Source organism: Chlorocebus sabaeus, chromosome 22, assembly GCF_047675955.1.
Source record: "Chlorocebus sabaeus isolate Y175 chromosome 22, mChlSab1.0.hap1, whole genome shotgun sequence".
Taxonomy (NCBI): domain Eukaryota; kingdom Metazoa; phylum Chordata; class Mammalia; order Primates; family Cercopithecidae; genus Chlorocebus; species Chlorocebus sabaeus.
Window position 1 is genome coordinate 89,855,258 of NC_132925.1, and position 22,289 is coordinate 89,877,546.

General features: G+C 50.7%; 1 protein-coding gene across 5 annotated transcripts; it reads left to right on the forward strand.

The window, feature by feature from the left end:
• The first annotated feature begins 987 nt into the window (after positions 1 to 987).
• Positions 988 to 22,213, forward strand: MON1A (MON1 homolog A, secretory trafficking associated). Of its 5 annotated transcripts, XM_073010160.1 has the most exons (7): positions 988 to 1,240; positions 6,453 to 6,590; positions 17,799 to 17,938; positions 19,150 to 19,635; positions 20,198 to 20,963; positions 21,682 to 21,829; positions 21,928 to 22,213. In XM_073010160.1, exons 2-7 carry the CDS (start codon positions 6,538 to 6,540, stop codon positions 22,066 to 22,068), a joined length of 1,734 nt encoding a protein of 577 aa, XP_072866261.1. In that variant the 5' UTR covers positions 988 to 1,240; positions 6,453 to 6,537; the 3' UTR covers positions 22,069 to 22,213. The 5 variants fall into 5 exon arrangements, with proteins under 5 accessions (XP_072866261.1, XP_072866263.1, XP_007982462.2 ...); XM_073010162.1 differs by lacking the exon at positions 19,150 to 19,635; XM_007984271.3 differs by lacking the exon at positions 6,453 to 6,590.
• The last annotated feature ends 76 nt before the right edge of the window (positions 22,214 to 22,289 follow it).

Genomic DNA, 22,289 nt, shown 5'->3' on the forward strand with positions numbered 1-22,289 from the left:
GTTTTCCTGTTGTTTTTATTGCTTTGCATCTAGGAAATTACAAATAATGATTCTTTGCAATGGCAAATCCCCTGGGGAACTTTTAAAACAATAGTGATGCCTGGTTCCCCAACACTCCACCTTACTCTGAATTCAACTAAATCAAAATCTCTAGGGCTGGTGTCCAGGCATAATTTTTTGTTGTTGTTGTTTTTGAGACAGGGTCTTGCTCTGGTGCTTAGGTTGGAGTGCAGGGGCATGATCACGGTTCACCGCAGCCTTGACCTCCTGGGATCCCACCTCAGTCTCCCGAGTAGCTGGGACTATAGGCAGGAGCCATCAAGGCTGGCTAGTTTTTGTATTTTTAGTAGAGATGGGGCTTCACCATGTTGGCCAGGCTGGTCTGGAACTCCTGACCTCAAGTGATCCGCCCACCTCGGTCTCCCAAGTGTTGGGATTACAGGCGTGAGCCACCTCGCCCGTCCTAGTTTTTGTTTTGTTTTGTTTTTTTAAAGCTTCCAGGGATATTCTGTGTGCCGTCAGAGTTGAGAACTACCGTTCTAGAGCATTATACTGATACATTAAAACGTGGCTACAAATACGGTTTTAGAAACAATTAGTGCGACTTTTGCGCATGCCCACATCCTTTACAGCCTGTGTGTCTGGGCCCACTGATGTCATTTATCCAGTCCCTCAAACTTGCACTGTCCTTCCACAATCCGTGGGAGAAACAACCCTAACGTCCCTTTCTCTCCCTTGAAATGAACTGCTAGCTGGCTCGGAGGGTGAGGCCCAGAGTCCAGGTCTGCGATCTGTGTGGGGCTCTAGGCTCTAAGGAGGCGCCCAGGTCCCTAGAAGGCGGCCCCGGGTGAGGCAGTCCCGGACGCGGGTCAGGACCTGCCCGCAGCTACGCTGGGACGAGGAACCCAGAGCCAGTCCCGCGGCGCGGCAAGCGGCCGAGCGCTAAGGACTACATTTCCCACAATGCACTCCGGGGGCGGGCCGGGTCGGGCTGTGCGGCTGGAGCTGGGCCTTGCTGCGAGAGGCCGGAGAAAGCTGTCTTCCTGCACTGGCGGCCGGGTGAGGGCGGTGGGAGGGCGCGGTGCCTGCGCTGTGGCCATGTCTGTGTACGCAGGGGGCCGGGGCCCCGCGAAGCTGTGCCCTCAGGCCGGGCCCAGCCGGACACCCTTACCCCCCCAGGGCTCTGGCAGAGGGCAGTGACCGGCACCTTCTGTGCGTCCTGGGCACCTCTGAGAAACAGGTGAGTTGACTGCCAGCCCACGTGGCCTGGAGGCACCTAGAGACTGGAGAGCTGTCATCTTTGGAGGGAGGGGCTTGAAGACGGCCATCAACGCTATCGCTTGCAATGGGAAGACTGTGTCTCTCTGGGGTCCCTCAGCCGGCTGGCCCCCGGCTGGGGAATACAAAAGGCGAGATCTGGAACCCATACTTAGGCTGGGAGGGCGAGGTCTGGTAGGGGGCAGTGGCCAGGTAGGACTCTTCCCCACCCCCCACCCCTACCCCTCAACAAACGTACACATATTCAGCCGGTAGAGTCTTCTCAAAAAGCAACAGAGGTGACTGGGATGAGCGGGGCAGCACCTGGAAAGGGCTTGGGGCTTTGCTTTGTTGTTGTTTTTAGATGGAGTTTCACTCTTGTTGACCAGGGTGGAGTGCAATGGTGTGATCTCAGCTCTCTGCAACCTCTGCCTCCCAGGTTCAAGCGACTCTCCTGCCTCAGCCTCCCGAGTAGCTGGGATTACAGGCATGCGCTACCACGCCCAGCTAATTTTTTGTATTTTTGTATTTTTTTAGTAGAGACGAGGTTTCACCATGTTGGCCAGGCTAGTCTCGAACCCCTGACCTCAGGTGATCTGCCTGCCTCAGCCTCACAAAGTGCTGGGATTACAGGCATGAGCCACTGTGCCCAGCTGGACTTTGCACCAGTTTGTCTGGTGCAACTGGGTTGTCCCTTGTACTAGGTGAGCCACACTTTCTGGGCACAAGTTTGCAGAGGGAGGGTAAGCACCTTTTGTCAGGGAGGGAAGTAACCGCCAGAAGTGACAAGGACCAGACTATGCTCTCAGCATGGAGTAGGCATCCTGCTGAAGCAGCCGTAGCACGGTCTCGAACCTGGGCCTTGTCTGCTACACATCTTGTATCCTGGCACCTCCTTCCCAGACACACCACTCCAAAGGGTTAAGGTGAAATGAAGTGCTATCCAAGCAGGAAGAGGGAACAGGAGTGGTAGGGAGTCAGTAGGGAGTGGCTCCTGAAGGCCTTCTTGGCTCCAGGGCTGCCTGAGTGAGAGAGGCACACTAGAAGGGCTGACTGAGCCAACTTGTTTGGTGACATTGCTCACAGGCATAGCAGGGCACTTTTAGGAAAAGCAAGGCCTGGGGCTTCTGAGAAGGGTCCCCTAAGAAGGGGCATCTGGGGCTGGTTCTAAGAGACCTCCTTTGCCTAACTTCTTCAATTCTAGCCTCCCAGGAGCTTCAGTTGCTCAGTTGTGGCTCCAGTGGGGGTTGGGGTGGATTTTGCTGTGATTCACTCAGCCTCCCTGTTTGAGTGTCCAGAGTAAGTATCCAGAGAGCTGTTTGCTTCATCAGGCCTCTGGCTGGACCCCAGACTGACCTAGGAGATGCTGAGATACTGTATGATCTCAGGTGGCAGGAGAACTGTTGTGAAGGAAGTATCCACTAGCTCTGGCCAGCTGATCCTGCCCCCGCCAACCCTTCCCCAGGCACGTACCATGCTGGGTACCACTCAGCCACTCTGGGCTTAGTCAGCTAAAGCCCACAAGGGATCAGTGGAGAGTGGGCCCTGAGGACAGAATAAGTAAGCTATTGTAGACCTTGTCTGGTTCTTTGAACCAAAAGTGCAAGGTCACAGAGCAGTGGCATGTGGCAGACCAAGGAGTTTTTTGGGTTTTTTTGTGTTTTTTTTTTTTGAGACAGAGTTTTGATCTTTCACCCAGGCTGGAGTGCAATGGCGTGATATCATCTCACTGCAACCTCTGCCCCCGGGGTTCAAGCGATTCTCCTGCCTGAGCCTCCTGAATAGCTGGGATTATAGGTGTCCGCCACCACACCTGGCTAATTAAGGAGTTTAATTTAGGAGAGACTTCCAAGAGCAGCAGAGAGCCAGTTGTCTATTCCTGCAACTCCAGAGCCAGTGAACAACCAGTTAGCCTGGAGGAACTCCCAGCTATCTATAAGACAGCTCTTTGACCTGACTCCCAACTGTCTATAGACAGCCCTAGCCTGAAGGTGAGTCACTTCAGGCTAGGGCCCACCTGGCTTTGCAAAGTCAGAAGCATATTTGCCCATATGCCATTGTAAGCTGAGCAAAATCTCAGAGGCCTGATTTACATGGCACAGACCACTGGATTCATGTGGTATTATAAGTGCAGTCACACATGGACTGAATGCTAAGTAAGAATAATCAGGATGTGCTAATGGGAGCAGCTGAGTATGTAATCAAATTACATGGATTATTTCATTTAATCTTCCCACAACCCAAGGAATCAATACTACCATCCCATTTTATAAATGAGAAAACTGATACCAGGCCAGGTTAATCCAGGTCCTTCTAACTTCAAAGCCATTGTTCCTGAACACCTGACTACTACCAATGATAAGTCTTCCCCACGGGCAGGGATTTCCAGAGGCCACATGATAGATGTGATGGAACTGGGCATTCTTCAGAGATCTTTCAGTTTTCCTTTCCATTTTTCTTTTCTTTTTTTTTTTTTTTTTTTTGTTTGAGATGGAGTCTGGCTCTGTCGCCCAGGCTGGAGTGCAGTGGCCGGATCTCAGCTCACTGCAAGCTCCGCCTCCCAGGTTTACGCCATTCTCCTGCCTCAGCCTCCCGAGTAGCTGGGACTACAGGCGCCGCCACCTCGCCCGGCTAGTTTTTGTATTTTTTAGTAGAGACGGGGTTTCACCGTGTTAGCCAGGATGGTATTGATCTCCTGACCTCGTGATCCGCCTGTCTCGGCCTCCCAAAGTGCTGGGATTACAGGCTTGAGCCACCGCGCCTGGCCCCATTTTTCTTTTTTAATTGCCTGAGGGATAAAAACACAAGTTCAGCTGGGCACTGTGACTCATGCCTGTAATCCCAGCACTTTGGGAGTCCAAGGCCGATGGATCACCTGAGGTCAGGAGTTTGAGACTAGCCTGGCTAACATGGTGAAACCCCATCTCTACTAAAAATACAAATATTAGATGGGCACGGTGGTGCACACCCATAATCCCAGCTACTCGGGAGGCTGAGGCACAAGAATTGCTTGAACCCAGGAGGCAGAGGTTGCAGTGAGCCAAGATCACACCACTGCACTCCAGCCTGGGCGACAGAGTGAGACTCCATCTCAAAAAAAAAAAAAAAAAAAAAAAATCTCCCTCCCAAAGATGTTTGCTGGCTGGATGTGGTGGCTCACACCTGTAATCCCAGCACTTTGGGAGCCCTAGGAGGATCTTCAGCTCAGGAGTTCAAGAACAGCCTGGACAACATGCTGAGACCCTATCTCTACAAAAACAAAAATTAAAAAATTAGCCAGGCGTGGTGGCACGTGCCTGTAGTCTCAGGTACTCAGGAGGCTGAGGTGGAAGGAGCACTTGAGCCTGAGAGGCCAGGGCTACAGTTAGCTGTGATCACATCACTATTCTATCTCAAAAAAAAAAAAAAAAAAAAAAAAAGAACTCCTTCTGCATGTGGCTTAAAGCCACACTGAAATTTGTGGCAGGTAACCTTCAATCCAGAGAAATAAAGCAGGGCAAGAGGGGTAAAGAGCAGGGATATTGATAAGGTAATGCTTGAATAGCAACCTGAAGGAAGTAAGGGACTGAGTCACATAGATAACTAGCCCAGGCAATGGAGTAGGTCAAGTGGGGTGCAGGGGGCAAATTCAGCAAGGGCAAAGTTCTAAAGTGAAAGTGCTCAGGAGGCTTAAGGAAAGCCAGGAGGTCACTGTGACTGGACTGAATCACAGTTAGTAGGGAAAAAGGATAGGAGATGAGGTCAAATAAGTAATGGGGAAGGAGTTATGTTGAGTGGGGCCTTGTGCACCACTGTGAGGAAATTGGCTTTCTTACTGAGTAAAGTGGGACCATTGCAGAGTTGTGAGCAGAGGAACTGCATGACCTGACTTTTGTATCAGGAGAATCACGTTGCTGTAAGAAGCACAGATTATGCAGGGACAAGGGCAGAAGAGGGGAGACTGGATAGGAGACTACTGCAACAATCTCCTAGAGTGACACTGGTGGCTTTGACCACAGTGGTAGTTGTGGAGGTGATAAGTCGTCAGATTCTGGATATAGGCATTTCCCACTTAACATCAGTAATCTGTTTCATGAAAATTGGACATTCTGTGTGAAATCATTAACTTAATATATTTTCCATTGATTGACTGATTGAGACAGGGTCTTGCTCTGTTGCCCAGGCTGGAGTACAGTGGCACAATCATGGTTCACTGCAGCCTTGACCTCCTGTACTCAAGCGATCCTCCCACTTCAGCCTCTTAAGTAGGTGGGACTACAGGCATGAACTGCCCCGCCCAGCTAATTTTTTATTTTGTAAAGACAGGGTCTCACTATGTCAGCCAGGCTGGCACTCAGTAATTTTCTATCAATTCTATTTGGAATGTAATTTGAAGATTTAAATGCACATTACTTCGTTAAAAATATAGATAAGATTTTAATGATGTAAATATACATATTTTCTGTATAAACATACACTGGGCCAGGTGTGGTGGCTCACACCGTAATCCCAGTACTTTGGGAGGCTAAGGCAGGCAGATCACTTGAGTCAAGGAGTTTGAGACCAGCTTGGGCAACATAAGGAGACCCTGTCTCTACAAAAAATTTAAACATTAGCCAGGCATGATGGCACATGCCTGTGGTCCCAGCTACTTGGGAGGCTGAGGTGGGAGGATCACTTGGGCCTGGGAGGTTGAGGCTACAGTGAACCGTGATCACACTATTGCACTTCGGCCTGGGTGGCAGGGTGAGACCCTCTCTCGATAGATAAATAAACATAAGCTGAATCAATATAAGTTTGGTATATTAGTTAACTATTGCTGTGTAACAAATTATCCCAAAACTTAGCAGCTTAAAATGACAGTATTTATTATCGCATACAGTTCTTGTGGGTCAAGAATTTGGGAGCAGCTTAGCTGGATGGCTCAAGCTCAGGGTCTCTTATTACTTTGAAGTTACCTGAAGGTTTGACTGGGCCTAGATGATCTGCTTCCAAGATGACTCACTCATGACTAGCAAGTTGGTACTGGCTGTTCACAGGAGGTCTCAGTTCCTTGCCATGAAGTTCTCTCCATAGAGCTGCTTACATGTCCTTAAAACAAGGCTGATGGCTTTCCCTAGAGGGAGTGATCCGAGAGAACAAGGCAGAAGCCACAATGTCTTTTATGACCTAGCCTCAGAAGTCACACATTGTTTTTTCATTTTTTTTTTTGACAGGGTCTTGCTCTGGCACCCAAGCTGGAGTGCAGTGGTGTGATCTTGGCTCGCTGCAACCTCTGCCTCCCGGGTTCAAGTGATTCTCATGCCTCAGCCTCCTGAGCAGTTGGGATTACAGACACCCACCACGACACCTAGGTAATTTTTGTATTTTTAGTAGAGATGGGGTTTCACCATGTTGTCCAGGCTGGTGTCAAACTCCTATCTCAAGAGATCTGCCCATCTTGGCCTCCCAAAGTGCTGGGATTACAGGCATGAGCCACTGTCCTCAACCACACATTGTTATTTACAGCGTCCTATTGGTTGCATAGGTCAGCCCTGCTCAGTGTGGAAAGGGAGTATGCAAAGGCATGCATAGCAGGAGTTGAGGATCACTAGAGACCATCTTGAAGGCTGACAACCACAGCTGGATATTAAAAACAAAAAGGCATTCTATGGTGAAAATGTTAACCAGAGACATTTTGCTTGATGTGCCTGTATTCTGAAATAGAACTGACAGGATTTGCTCATGGTTTGGTATATGAGGTGTGGGAAAAAAAGAGGCATAAGGGTTGACTCCAAGGTTTTCCTTTTTTTTTTTTTTTTCTATGAGACAGAGTCTCACTCTGTCGCCCAGCCCGGAGTGCCACGGTGCGATTTCGGCTCACTGCAACCTCCACCTCTCCAGTTCAAGAAATTCTCCTGCCTCAGCCTCCTGAGTAGTTGGGACTACAGGCATGAGCCACCACACCGGCTAATTTTTTGTATTTTTAGTAGAGACGGGGTTTCACCATGTTAGCCAGCATGGTCTCAATCTCCTGACCTCGTGATCTGCCTGCCTCAGCCTCCCAAAGTGCTAGGATTACAGGTGTGAGACACCGTGCCCGGCTGACTCCAAGGTTTTTCACCAAACAACTGAAAGGATGAGATTCTTTCTTGGCCAGGTGCAGTAGCTCACACCTGTAATCCCAGCACTTTGGGAGGCGAAGGCAGGCAGATCACGAGGTCAGGGGTTTAGACCAGCCTGGCCAACATAGTGAAACCCTGTCTCTACTAAAAATACAAAAATTAGCCAGTGTGGTGGCATGCGCCTGTAGTCCCAGCTACTCGGGAGATTGAGGCATGAGAATCACTTGAACCTGGGAGGTGGAGCTGAGATCACACTGTTGGAGTGAGCTGAGATTGCGCCTTTGCACTCCAGCCTGGGTAACAGAGCAAGACTGTCTCAAAAAAAAAAGATTGTCTTTGTCTTTTTCTCTTTCGTTCTTTCCTTCCTTCCTTGCTTCCTTCCTTTTCCTTTCCTTCCTTTCTTCCTTTCCTTCCTTTCCCTCCTTTCTTTTTTTTTTTTTTTTTTTTTTTGAGATGGAGTCTGGCTCTGTCACCCAGGCTGGAGTGCAGTGGCCGGATCTCAGCTCACGGCAAGCTCTGCCTCCCGGGTTTACGCCATTCTCCTGCCTCAGCCTCCCGAGTAGCTGGGACTACAGGCGCCCGCCACCTCACCCGGCTAGTTTTTTTGTATTTTTTAGTAGAGACGAGGTTTCACCGTGTTCGCCAGGATGGTCTCGATCTCTTGACCTCGTGATCCGCCTGTCTCGGCCTCCCAAAGTGCTGGGATTACAGGCTTGAGCCACCGCGCCCGGCCTTTTTTTTTTTTTTTTTTTTTTGAGATGGAGTCTCGCTTTGTCGCCCAGGCTGGTTGGAGTGCAGTGGCCGGATCTCAGCTCACTGCAAACTCCGCCTCCTGGGTTTACGCCATTCTCCTGCCTCAGCCTCCCGAGCAGCTGGGACTACAGGCGCCTGCCACCTCACCCGGCTAGGGTTTGTTTTTTTTTTGTATTTTTTTTTTGTTTGTTTGTTTGTTTGTTTGTTTTTTGAGACGGAGTCTCGCTCTGTCGCCCAGGCTGGAGTGCGGTGGCGCAATCTCCACTCACTGCAAGCTCCGCCTCCCGGGTTCACGCCATTCTCCTGCCTCAGCCTTCCGTGTGGCTGGGACTACAGACGCCCGCCACCACGCCCGGCTAATTTTTGTATTTTTTTTAGTAGAGACGGGGTTTCACCGTGTTAATCAGGATGGTATCGATCTCCTGACCTCGTGATCCGCCCATCTCGGCCTCCCAAAGTGCTGGGATTACAGGCGTGAGCCACCGCGCCCGGCCTGTTTTTTTGTATTTTTTAGTAGAGACGGGGTTTCACCGGGTTAGCCAGGATGGTCTCAATCTCCTGACCTCGTGATCCACCCATCTCGGCCTCCCAAAGTGCTGGGATTACAGGCTTAAGCCACCGTGCCCGGCCTTTCCCTCCTTTCTCTTCCTTCCTTTCTTCCTTCTTTCCCTTTCTCCCTTCCTCCATTCCTTCCTTCCTGACAGAGTCTCACTCTGTCACCCAGGGTGGAGTGTGGTGGCGCAATCTCAACCTCCGCCTCCTGTGTTTAAGCGATTCTCCTGCTTCAGCCTCCTGGGGTAGCTGGAATTACAGGCATGCGCCACCATACCCAGCTAATTTTTTGTATTTTTAATAGAGACAGGGTTTCACTGTGTTAGCCAGGATGGTCTCAATCTCCTGACCTCATGATCTGCCCACCTCGGCCTCCCAAAGTGCTGGGATTACAGGCATGAGCCACTGCACCCGGTTGTCTTTCCTTTCCTTTCCTTTCCTTTTTCCTCTCCTTTCCTTTTTTTTTTTTTTTTTTTTTTTGAGACAGAGCTTTGCTCTTATTGCCCAGGCTGGAGTGCAATGGCATGATTTTGGCTCACTGCAACCTCTGCCTCATGGGTTCAAGTGATTCTCCTGCCTCAGCCTCCCAAGTAGCTGGGATTACAGGCATTCACTACCACACCTGGCTAATTTTGTATTTTTAGTAGAGATGGGATTTCACCAAGTTGGCCAGGCTGGTCTTAAACTCCTGACCTCAGGTGATCCACCCCCCTTGGCCTCCCAGAGTGCTGGGATTACAGGCATGAGCCACTATGCCCAGCCATGAAATTGTCTTTTACTGAGATGGTGAAAACTCTGGGAGAAGTGATAAGTGCCTGTAGTCGCTGCTACTCGGAAGGCTGAGGCAGGAAGTTCACTTGAGCCCAGGAATTTGGGGCTGTAGTGCATGGTGGGGTGGTGATTCCACCTGTGAATAGCCACTGCACTCCAGACTTGGTGACAGAGCAAGACCCCATCTCCTAAAAAAAAAAAAAAAAAAAAAAAAAAGTGCCGCCACGCTCGGCTAATTTTTTGTAATTTTTTGTATTTTAGTAGAGATGGGTTTCCCCGTGTTAGCCAGAATGGTCTCCATATCCTGATCTGGTGATCCGCCCACCTCAGCCTCCCAAGGTGCTGGGATTACAGGAGTGATCCACAGCACCTGGCCTTTTTTTCTTTTTAAAGACAGGGTCTCTACCGGCTGGGCATGGTGGCTCATGCCTATGATCCCAGCACTTTGGGAGGCTGAGGCGGGCAGATCACGAGGTCAGGAGATTGAGACCATCTTGGCTAGCATGATGAAACCCCGTCTCTACTAAAAAATACAAAAAATTAGCCAAGCATGGTGGCGGGCGCCTGTAGTCCCAGCTACTCAGGAGGCTGAGGCAGGAGAATGGCGTGAACCCGGGAGGCGGAGCTTGCAGTGAGCTGAGATCCGGCCACTGCACTCCAGCCTGGGCGACAGAGCCAGATTCTGTCTCAAAAAAAAAAAAAAAGACAGGGTCTCACTCTTATCGCCCAGGCTGGAATGCGGTGGCGCGATCTTGGCTTATTGCAAGCAAGCTCTGCCTCCCAGGTTCCAGTGATCCTCCCACCTTAGCCTCCTGAGTAACTGGGACCACAGACACGTGCCACCACGCCTGGCTAATTTTTGTATTTTTGTAGAGGCAGGGTTTGCCATATTGCCCAGGCTGGTCTTGAACTCCTTTGCTCAAGTAATCTGCCTGCTTTGGCCTCCCAAAGTGCTAGGATTACAGGTGTGAGCCACCACACACAGCCAGGAGCAACTTTTTAAGGAGATGACCTTTTTTTTTTTGAGACAGAATCTGGCTCTGCCACCCAGGCTAGAGTGCAGTGGTGTGATCTTGGCTCATTGCAACCTCCGCCTCCCGGATTCAAGCAATTCTCCTGCCTCAGCTTCCTGAGTAGCTGGGATTACAGGCATGCGCCACCACACCCAGCTAATTTTCATATGTTTAGTAAAGACAGGGTTTCACCAGGTTGGCCAGGCTGGTCTCGAACTTCTGACCTTGTGATCCACCCTCCTCGGCCTCCCAAAGTGCTGGGATTATAGGCGAGAGCTACCGTGCCTGGCTAGGAGATGGCTTTTTTAAGGAGTTCAGTTTGAGGCATGTAACCTTGAGATAACATTAAGTAGACAGTTAAATGTGTGTGCCTCTTTAAGTCAGAAAAGAGATTGGGGCTGGAGATTAAAAAAAAATAAATTATTAATATGTAAAGGGAATTTAAAACTATGAGACCAAATGAGATCACCAAGGGATTGAGTGAAGACAGAGAAGAGGTCCAAAGACTGAATTCTGTGCCCCTTTACAGTAAGAACTGCAAAAAGGACTCAGAAGGAATAGTCCATGAGGTCAGAAGAGAGCCAAGAAAGGAGTGGTGTGCCATAAAAGAGGAGAAAATGTTTCAAGAGAGAGGAAATAACCAAATTATCTATTGTTTATGGGTGAAGTAAGATGATCCTGGCAGTCGTTGGTGACCTTGATGGGAGCAGTGTTGGTGGAGTAATGGAGGTGAGATTCTGTTCAGAACTGGTTTAGAGAGAATGGGAGAAATGGAGAGGCTGTGGCAGGGACAATTCCTGCTTTCCAGATATCCATGAGCTCCATACGTTTCCCAGTCCCTCTGGCCACATCACTGGTTCTGGCCAATGTGAGCTACGAAGTATTTAAGAGCTGGTATGTGATCCTCCATCTCTGTCTTCCCCTGCCAGGTGATGCGGAAGGCATGTGTTTCAAATGGCTACTATAGGGTGCTAATAGCTTGGATTCCTGAATCACTGCTTGGAATGGAGCTACTGTGAATTGCTACCAGTCCCACAGTAGATTTTGTGTGAGCAAAAAATAGGTCTTTGGGGCTGGGTGCAGTGGCTCATGCCTGTAATCCCAGCATTTTGGAAAGCCAAGGTGGGCGGATCACCTGAGGTCAGGAGTTTGAGACTAGCCTGGCCAACATAGTGAAACCCCATCTCTACTAAAAATACAAAAATTAGCCAGATGTGGTGGTGGGCGCCTATAATCCCAGCTGCTCGGGAGGCTGAGGGAGGAGAATCGCTTGAACCCAGGAGGTAGAGGTTGCAGTGAGCCAAGCTGGCACTACTGTGGTCCAGCCTGGGTGACAGAGTGAGACTCCGTCTCAAAAAATAAAAAAAGATCTTTGGGTATAAAATCTCTAGCATTTGGCATCCATTTGTTACACAGAATAGTCTAGCCTACCTGACTAATGCAAACTCCAAATATTATTTGCCATTTTGAGGGCGTTTGTTTGTTTTTTTATAAAGGGCAACAGAAAAATGGGTTGGTAGCTAGTGGGGAATGTAGAGTTAAGGGGAAGTTTGTTTTGTTTTAACTTTGAAATAAAACAAACATACAGAAAAGTTCACAAATCATAAGTATAGCTCAATGAATTATTGCGAAGTGAACAGCCCCAAAGGAGGGTGTTTTTTGTTTGGTTTTTATTTTTGAGACAGGATCTCACTCCCGTTACCCAGGCTGGAATGCAGTGGTATGATCACCGCTCACTGCAGCCTGGACCTCCTGGGATCAGGTGATTTTCCCACCTCAGCCTCCCAAGTAGCTGGGACTACAGGTGCATGCCACTACACCTAGTTAATCTTTTGTACTTTTTGTAGAAATGGGGTTTCACCATGTTGCCTAAGCTGGTCTCAAACTCCTAGGCTTAAGCGGTTTGCCCACCTAGGCCTCCTAAAGTGCTAGGATGACAGGCATGAGCCATCAAGCCCTGCTGTGAGGGGGTTTTGAAGACAGAAGAAATATCACCATATTGGTAATGGATAAGGGAGGAGGGGAAACTGATGAGGAGGGACAGCTGCTGAAGCCATCTACCTGAGTAGGACAGGGGCTGGGATCTGGTGTACACATGGAGGAGTTAGCCTCTATGAAGCATGAACAGCTCATCTTTAGTAAGAAGAGGGGGCCAGGTGTGGTGGCTCATGCCTGTAATCCCATCACTTTGTGGGGCTGAGGCAGGTGGATCACTTGAAGTCAGGAGTTTGTGACCAGCCTGGCCAACACGATGAAACCCTGTCTCTACTGAAAATACAAACATTATCCGGGTGAAGTGGTGGGTGCTTGTAATCCCAGCTACTTGGGAGGCTGAGGCAGGAGAATTGCTTGAATCTGGGAGGTGGAGGTTTCAGTGAGCCAAGATCGTGCTCCTGCACTCCAGTCTGGGCCACAGAGTGAGACTCTGTCTCAAAAAAAAAAAAAAAAAAAGAGAGGGAAGGCCTAGTCTGGCAGATGAGGCGAGGAGGTGGTGGTGGTAATCTCCGGAAGTTCTTTTCTTTTTTTTTTTTTTGAGACGGAGTCTCGCTCTGTCGCCCAGGCTGGAGTGCAGTGGCCGGGATCTCGGCTCACTGCAAGCTCCGCCTCCCGGGTTCACGCCATTCTCCTGCCTCAGCCTCCTGAGTAGCTGGACTACAGGCGCCCGCCACCTCGCCCGGCTATTTTTTTGTATTTTTAGTAGAGACGGGGTTTCACCGTGGTCTCGATCTCCTGACCTTGTGATCCGCCCGCCTCGGCCTCCCAAAGTGCTGGGATTACAGGCGTGAGCCACCGCGCCCGGCCCGGAAGTTCTTTTCTTTCCTTTTTTTTTTTTTTTTTGAGACAGAGTTTTGCTCTTGTTGCCCAGGCTGGAGTGCAGGGGTGCGATCTCAGCTTACTGCAATCTCCACCTCCAGGTACAAGTGGTGATTCATCTGCCTCAACCTCCCAAGTAGCTGGAATTATAGGTATGCTCCACCACCCCGGCTAATTTTTTTTATTTAGTAGAGACAGGGTTTCTCCATGTTGATCAGGCTGTTCTCAAACTCCCGACCTCAGGTGATCTGCCCGCCCCGGCCTTCTAGAATGACTTCTGTCTTCTCGGTGAAATGGAAGGCAAGGTGATTTGCTGATAGTGCTAAGTATGACCATCAGGGAAGGAGATGATGGACATTTGAAGAGACAAGAGATGTGAAGTTAACTAGAGGAGTAGGAAAGTGAGGAGACATAGAAATGTAGGGCATTCCGGCCAGGCGCGGTGGCTCACGCCTGTAATCCCAGCACTTTGGGAGGCCGAGGCAGGCGGATCACCACGTCAGGAGATTGAGACCATCCTGGCAAACACGGTAAAACCCCATCTCTACTAAAAATACAAAAATTACCTGGGCATGGTGGTGGGCACCTGTAGTCCCAGCTACTCTGAAGGCTGAGGCAGGAGAATGGTGTGAACCCGGGAGGCGGAGCTTGCAGTTAGCTGAGATCGCACCACTGCACTCCAGCCTGGGTGACAGAGCAAGACTCCATCTCAAAAAAAAAAAAAAAAAAAAAAAAAAAAAAGGGCATTCCAGCATTCCAAGCTGGGCGCTGGCTCACACCTGTAATCCCAGGACTGTGGGAGGCCAAGGCAGGCAGGTTGCTTGAGCCCAGGTGCTCAAGACCAGCCTGAGAAACATGGCAAAACCCTATTTCTACCAAAAAAATACAAAAATTATCCACGCATGGTGGCTCACGCCTGTGTTCCCAGCTACTCAGGAGGCTGAGGTAGGAGGATCGCTTGAGCACAGATAGGCCTGGAAACCCTGGCCACAACCCTGGCACTGTCAGGAGCAGCTTGCTCTCGGCCTGCAGACTCATCTCTCAGAACCCACTCTGGCTTTTAGGATAGCTTTGGAATTACTGGTCTATGATTACACGTGGCCTGTATGTTCTTGCTCAAGACTTAGACATGCCCTGGTTTCCTTGGCATTCAGCATCCTGGGCCTTGTGGTTTTGCAGTGGTTGTTTTGGATTGCTCCTCTTAGTCTCAGCCTCAGAGGGGACCTCTGTGGATGCTACCGCAGGTTCCTTGTTGAGGGCATGCAGCCTCTTAGTTCCTATGGCCCACTGTCTGACAAGGCAGCCTGCACCTTGGCCTTCTGGGCTCTGACCCTTGCTGGGAACCATTACTCTTGATTGTCCTGATGGATGGGATTGGGGGCCTAGAAAATCCCCAAATTATCTCCCCAACTTTCTTTCTTTGGTTTTATTCTGTGTGGGGGTGATGCTGTTGGCAGTGGTGCCCAACCCCCCATGTCCTTCAGGCTCAGTGCAGGAGTGGCCACCAGGCCAGCTATCAGGATACAGGCTCTGCTTCCCTGTCTATTTGCACATGGAGCTTCTGCAAAAGATTCAATTAAAGAAAGAATTACATAACTTGGCCGGGCGCAGTGGCTTAAGCCTGTGATCCCAGCACTCTGGGAGGCTGAGATGGGCGGATCACAAGGTCAGGAGATCGAGACCATCCTGGCTAACACGGTGAAACCCCATCTCTACTAAAAAAATACAAAAAAAAAAAGACCAGCCGGGCGAGGTGGTGGGTGCCTGTAGTCCCAGCTGCTCGGGAGGCTGAGACAGGAGAATGGCGTAAACCCAGGAGGCGGAACTTAGAGTGAGCCGAGATCCGGCCACTGCACTCCAGCCTGGGCAACAGAGCGAGACTCCGTCTCAAAAAAAAAAAAAAAACAAAACAACAACAACAACATAAAGGTGACAAAAAGAAGAGGTTGAAAATTAGTTCTTTGGGCACACACATAGGAGCTGCCTGACTGGAGCTATGCCAGGTCCAGAGAGAATGTTCTTGGACATACACTGGCTGGCACCACACAAATGCTACTGATGGTGAGGCTATCTGTTTGGGACTACCCTTTTCATGAACTTTTTTGAACACCTACTTTATGCCATGCTCAGGGAAGAGTCGTTTGCCCAAGATTACACAGCCAGGAGGGGACAAGAGCTCAGTTATTCCCATCAGACTCTGTGTTCTGGGAGGCAGGCTCAGGTCTACTTTGCTCACACTAACACCAGTGTCTCCTGGGCCCCTGGCCTGCCTGCAGTGTTTGCCCCATGAGTTTCTGCCCTTCTAATCCATCCACCTAGATCCCTCTTTCTTAGAGGATTGGTACCTGGAATGGATCCCCTCCTGGGTGAACTATATGTTGCCTGACAAGTGAGGATCCTTCAGCCTGCCATTGAAGGACTCTAGAGGTGAAATAAGCCTTGCTACCACCCTTGGTGAGCCACCCAGCTGGCTCTGTTACCACTGACATTCACTTGTGGCCACCTCCACCTGGGCCTGGGGCTGTGGAAGGACAAGGAGATCCAGCTGAATCTATCCTGGCCATCATATGGGCACTGAGAGTTGTCCTGTCTATAGTTGTTTTTTTTTTTTTTTTTTTTTTTTTTGAGATGGAGTCTCGCTCTGTCGCCCAGGCTGGAGTGCAGTGGCCGAATCTCAGCTCACTGCAAGCTCCACCTCCCGGGTTTATGCCATTCTCCTGCCTCAGCCTCGCGAGTAGCTGGGACTATAGGCGCCTGCCACCTCGCCTGGCTAGTTTTTTGTATTTTTTAGTAGAGACGGGGTTTCATCGTGTTAGCCAGGATGGTCTCAATCTCCTGACCTCGTGATCCTCCCGTCTCGGCCTCCCAAAGTGCTGGGATTACAGGCTTGAGCCACCGCGCCCGGCCGTCTATAGTTGTTTTTAATTGTTAAGACAACTTGTGCCAAATTCAAAAGGTACAAAAGGATATTTAGAGAAAAGCAGGGCTTCAGCCTGAAGACAAGCCTGTTGGCTGTGTCTCACTTCTTTCTCTGCAAACACCTAGATATCCGAAAAGAACTATTGGTCAACTCCTTTAATTTTTATTTTTATTTATTTTTAGTTTTAGTTTTTTGAGACAGGGTCTCACTCTGTTGCCTAAACTGGAGTGCAGTGTTGTAGTCATGGCTTACTGGAGCCTTGACTTGCTGGGTTTATGTGATCCTCTCTCCAGTAGCTGGGATTACAGGCACATGCCACCATGCCTGGCTAGTTTTTTAAGTTTTTTGTAGAGACAGGGTCTCACTTTGTTGCCCCAGCTAGTAAACTACTGAGCTCAAGTGATCCTCCCTCTTTGGCCTCCAATCTTTGCTAAGATTACAGGAGTGAGCACCGGATACAGGATACAGAGTTGTTTCAACTCCCAGATCCAAATCCAGCACTTCCTTCCTGTAGTAATATTGGGCAAGCTGCTTAAGCTCTCTCAGTGTCAGTTCTTTCATCTATAAAGCTAGCCTGATGGGAGCATCTGCCTCATAGAGGCGTGATCAAGATTAGGTAACTTAATCCACAGAAACTTCTTAGCATGATACGCTGACACTGAATAACTGTTAGCTGCTGTTATCAGTTTGTTTAATTATTTACATTTTATGTACTTTTTCTAAAAGACCAGGCTGAGCGTGGTGGCTCTTGCCTGTAATTCCAACATTTTGGGAGGCTAAAATGGGAGGACTGCTTGAGCCTAGTAGTTTGAGACCAGCGTGGCCAACATGGTGAAACCCCGTCTATACCAAAAAATATAAAAATTAGCCAGGCATGATGGTGCACACCTGTATTCCCAGCTACTTGGGAGGCTGAGACACAAGAATTGCTTGAGCCCCAGAGGTGGAGGCTGCAGCGAGCCAAGATTGTGCCACTGCACTCCAGCCTGGGTGGTAGAGTGAGACCCTGTCTCAAAAAAAAAAAGACTAGAAGGAAATACACTAATGTATGAACAGTGAAAGATCCTGAATGGTAGGAAAATCTTGATATTTCTTTCTACTTTTCTGTGCTTTCCAAGTTGTTTTTTTTTTTTTTTTTTTTTTTTTTGAGATGGAGTCTGGCTCTGTCGCCCAGGCTGGAGTACAGTGGCCAGATCTCAGCTCACTGCAAGCTCCGCCTCCTGGGTTTACGCCATTCTCCTGCCTCAGCCTCCCGAGTAGCTGGGACTACAGGCACTCGCCACCTCGCCCGACTAGTTTTCTGTATTTTTTAGTAGAGACAAGGTTTCACCGTGTTAGCCAGGATGGTCTCGATCTCCTGACCTCGTGATCTGCCCATCTCGGCCTCCCAAAGTGCTGGGATTACAGGCTTGAGCCACCGCGCCCGGCCCCAAGTTTTTTTTACAATGAATATGTCTTCCTTTTATAATCAGAAAAGGAACAGTATATATTTTTTTGAAAGGAATTTTCAGAATCCATTTTCTAGAGATTTGAGTTAGTGGAGTCCTGATAAAGGACACTTTCCTTTACTTAGTACCACTGTTGATTATGCCTGTGACCCTGCCAAAAGCCATCGATGTTGCCTTTGCCCCACAGGAGAACCCAAAGGATGGCTGCTGACATGCAAAGGAAGAGAAGCAGCGAATGCCCTGATGGCACATTGACTCCTTCTGATGGACACAGTGTGGAGAGAGCTGAGAGCCCCACACCAGGACTGGCCCAGGGAATGGAGCCAGGTATGGGCAAGTGTACAGCCTCAGCCAGCTGCCAACCAGAGCAGGCTCTGGGGGGGTGGGGGCAGAAATTAGGATTCCCAACCACTTTTTGCTTTCCACTTATTCATGCATTTGTCAGTCACTCATTGGATATTTGTCAGGTTCTGGGGAAAAGGCAGGAGGCCAGGCTCGTTCTGCATGTGGCTTTCCTCTCCACTTCGTATTATGCTGTTCGCCCTGAGCTTTCTGGCTGCCATTGTGGGCTCTTCTTCTGTTCCCTGTGTCTACAGCACACCTCCCCGGCTCCTTCTCCCCTCCTCACAAGTTAGGCCTGCTCTGACCATGCTCTGTATAGGACACTAATTATTTCATAATTTTATCTCTTTATGCATATATTGCCCATCTCTCTCTTCCACAAGATTGTGAACACTAAGCATAGGGCAGTTATATCCCCAGTGCCTGGTACAGGGCTGATTTCATAAGAGAGACTCAAAATATATCTGTTAAACTATTTTGTCAAAAAACCAATAAAGGAAGACTGACCTGGTCCCTGCCATGAGGCAGTCACAGGCTGTGGAGCCATTACAGGGGGTCAGTCAGAAGCTATGGCCTAAGTAGGGTAGGGGAGCTTTCTCCCAGAGAGATTCATTGAGTATGGGTGGTGCTCCAGACACAGGGTGAGGTGCTACGTTCCTGCACCTTGCTGGGTACCATTGTAGCTGGGGAGAAGGACGATAATTGGCAAGTGCCACAAGAGAAATCAAAGAGGGACATATAGAGTGCCTGGGGTTGGAAGTCAGTAACTAACATCTTCCCTGAAAGCTGAAGTGTGACAATTAGCCAGCCACGTGGGGAGATAGGAGACAGCTGACAGCAGGTGTGGAGGTCCCGAGGCAGGTGGGGGCATGTTGAAACTGTCTAAGAGCAGATCTTGGCCAGTGTGACCAAGATGGGCAAGGGAGTAGGGTGGGAGATGGGAATGAGAGGTAGGCAGATACCAGCCACCACTGCTGCCATGAGTGGTTTCGGTCTTCTTTCCAGTATGATGGGAGGAGACTGGTGGGCTGTAAGTTTCAGAGAAGCATCATCCATGGCAGACAGTGGCAGAAGGGAACAGTGGCTTGACCCTAACAAGTCAGGCAGTCATGCTGGAGTGACCACGTTAGGCACCTTGCTGGTAGGAGTGTCTGCCAGTAGCTACCCCTCTAAGCACCAGTGCTTTTGGCCTGCAGGTGCTGGGCAGGAGGGTGCCATGTTCGTCCATGCCCGTTCCTACGAGGACCTGACTGAGTCAGAGGATGGGGCAGCTTCTGGGGACAGCCCCAAGGAGGGTGCCAGGGGTCCCCCGCCGCTGCCTGCAGACATGCGTCAGATCAGCCAGGACTTTAGCGAGCTAAGCACCCAGCTGACGGGTGTGGCCCGGGACCTGCAGGAGGAGATGCTGCCAGGAAGCTCTGAGGATTGGCTGGACCCCCCAGGGGCAGTTGGCCGACCAGCCACAGAGCCCCCCAGGGAGGGCACAGCCGAGGGGGATGAGGAGGATGCCACGGAGGCATGGCGCCTGCACCAGAAGCATGTCTTTGTGCTGAGTGAGGCAGGGAAGCCTGTGTACTCCCGCTATGGGTCTGAGGAGGCACTTTCCAGCACTATGGGTGTTATGGTGGCCCTGGTGTCCTTCCTGGAGGCAGACAAGAACGCCATACGCTCCATCCATGCAGGTGAGCCACCTGGAGAGGGAATGGGGTGGGCTCCCCTGGCCAAGGTTCATTCATAGCAGGTTTTGGACCCCTGCAGACCAGAGGGCTGGGATGTGCTATGTGACTGAGGGTAAGCCCCTTTACCTCTCTGAGCCTCAAGGTCCTCACCTGAACACAGGATAAGAACACTGCTGGCCTCATGGGGCTGTGGTGAGGACCAAAGATGCCTCTGACATGGGCTTTGCCTTTGGAGAGAGTGAGAATTTCCCTGGGGAGGTGACAAAAAGAAAGAAAAAAAAAATACATATATGTATCTCCCAGGTCCTGAGCCCCACCCAGCCAGCCCTTGTCAGTTGACTTAGCACTTAGCATAAGAATATGTGCTTCAGAGGGAGCTAGTCTTTGAAACAAGTGGCAGGGATAGGCCCTGAGCCCTCAGGGAGAAGGAGCAATGGGTTTTTATCCTGAACATCCTTAAGCCCCTACTGTGCGCAGAGCTCTGAGCGAGGAAAGGATGGGCGAAGCGGTGTTCGGAGGGAGCTGCGGCTGAGGCTGATATCCCTCTTTCCCATCCCGCCCTCAGATGGCTACAAGGTAGTATTCGTGCGCCGGAGCCCGCTGGTGCTAGTGGCAGTGGCTCGCACACGGCAGTCGGCACAAGAGCTGGCGCAGGAGCTGCTCTACATCTACTATCAGATCCTGAGCCTTCTTACCGGTGCGCAGCTGAGCCACATCTTCCAGCAGAAGCAGAACTATGACCTACGGCGCCTGCTCTCGGGCTCAGAACGCATCACCGACAACCTGCTGCAGCTCATGGCACGAGACCCCAGCTTCCTGATGGGGGCGGCACGGTGCCTGCCCCTCGCAGCAGCCGTGCGCGATACTGTGAGTGCCAGCCTGCAGCAGGCACGTGCGCGCAGCCTGGTCTTCTCCATCCTGCTGGCCCGCAACCAGCTCGTGGCACTTGTGCGCCGAAAGGACCAATTTCTGCACCCCATCGACCTGCACCTGCTTTTCAACCTCATTAGTTCCTCCTCGTCCTTCCGCGAGGGCGAGGCCTGGACGCCCGTGTGCCTGCCCAAATTCAACGCAGCCGGCTTCTTCCACGCACATATCTCTTACCTAGAGCCTGACACCGACCTCTGCCTGCTGTTTGTCTCCACTGACCGTGAGGACTTCTTTGCAGTCTCTGACTGCCGCCGCCGCTTCCAGGAGCGCCTTCGCAAGCGCGGAGCCCACCTGGCCCTGCGAGAGGCGCTGCGCACACCCTACTACAGCGTTGCCCAAGTGGGCATCCCTGACCTGCGTCACTTCCTCTATAAGTCAAAGAGCTCGGGACTCTTCACCAGGTGAGGGAGGGCCTTGAGGGCACTGCTGTAGGGGGACAGGGACATGTGGAGTTGGGAGGCTGTTTGCTCCTGAGCTCTGAGATGTAGCCATGAAGCTGCCCCCATCTTTGGAAGCAGACCAGTGTGCTGGGTCTGTTTTACTCTGGCACCAGAGACCCACACTCTCCATCACCCTATGAGCATACCCCTCTCTACTTTATTACCCAGAAGGCCTGGAAATGTCCAGTATACCCAGGGAAGGAAACTGGAACAGAGGTCTCCCAGGTCCCTTGTGCTAGAGCAACTCTACTTTAGGCGTCATTTTGGTCCAGCTCAGGAAGCAGAGCCCTCCTCTACTCCCTCCCCCAGCAGAGGGGCTGGGAAGATATGGCCTCCCTTTGTCCCTTTTGGCCCACAGGATTCCTAGTTCACTTTCCTCTACTCCAGATCTGTCACTCTGTCTTGGACATCTAAACTCAACCTGGCTTCTCCAAAGAGGGGTCACCAAAGACACCATGAGCTTAGGGGTAAGAGGGGACACAGCTCTAGTCTCAGTGGGCCCAGCTATGTCCTGGAGTGCCTGCTGTGGTGGGGAGACAATGCCCTGTCCTAAGGGAGTATTTGGAGGGTAAGACATATGATAGAGTCTTCCTGGATAGGAAGAGGTATTTCTAAATCTCTAGAGAAGACAGTGGAAGTCATTCTTTTGCAAACCTACTCCCCCCAACCCTGTCTGCAGCCCTGAGATTGAGGCCCCGTACACCAGTGAAGAGGAGCAGGAGCGGCTGCTGGGCCTCTACCAGTACCTGCACAGCCGTGCCCACAATGCCTCTCGCCCACTCAAGACCATTTACTACACGGGCCCCAACGAGAACCTCCTGGCCTGGGTAAGGCAGCCCTGGGATGGGCTGGGCTTCACAGAGGTCCTAGGTGTGGGCCATGAGGGGCATCTAACCTAGATGACGACCCTTTGCCCCTTCTCCAGGTGACAGGCGCCTTTGAGCTCTACATGTGTTACAGCCCCCTGGGGACCAAGGCGTCAGCTGTCAGTGCCATCCATAAGCTGATGCGCTGGATCCGCAAAGAGGAAGACCGCCTCTTCATTCTCACGCCCCTCACCTATTGATGGGAATGTGTGCAGGCTCAGCCTTCCCAGGCACACTGGGTGTGGGAAGCCGTAGGAGCCTCCAGATGGGGGCTGGCCTCTCTTGCCCAGCCAGCAGGCAGGGACTGTGGGTTGGTGAGTGCATTAAAGTGCTTTGGGGAAGACACTTGTCAAGCCCTGTCACTTGTCCCTTCGCCCATCCACCCTCACTCACATACAGACACTGGATCCTCCTCCCTAGC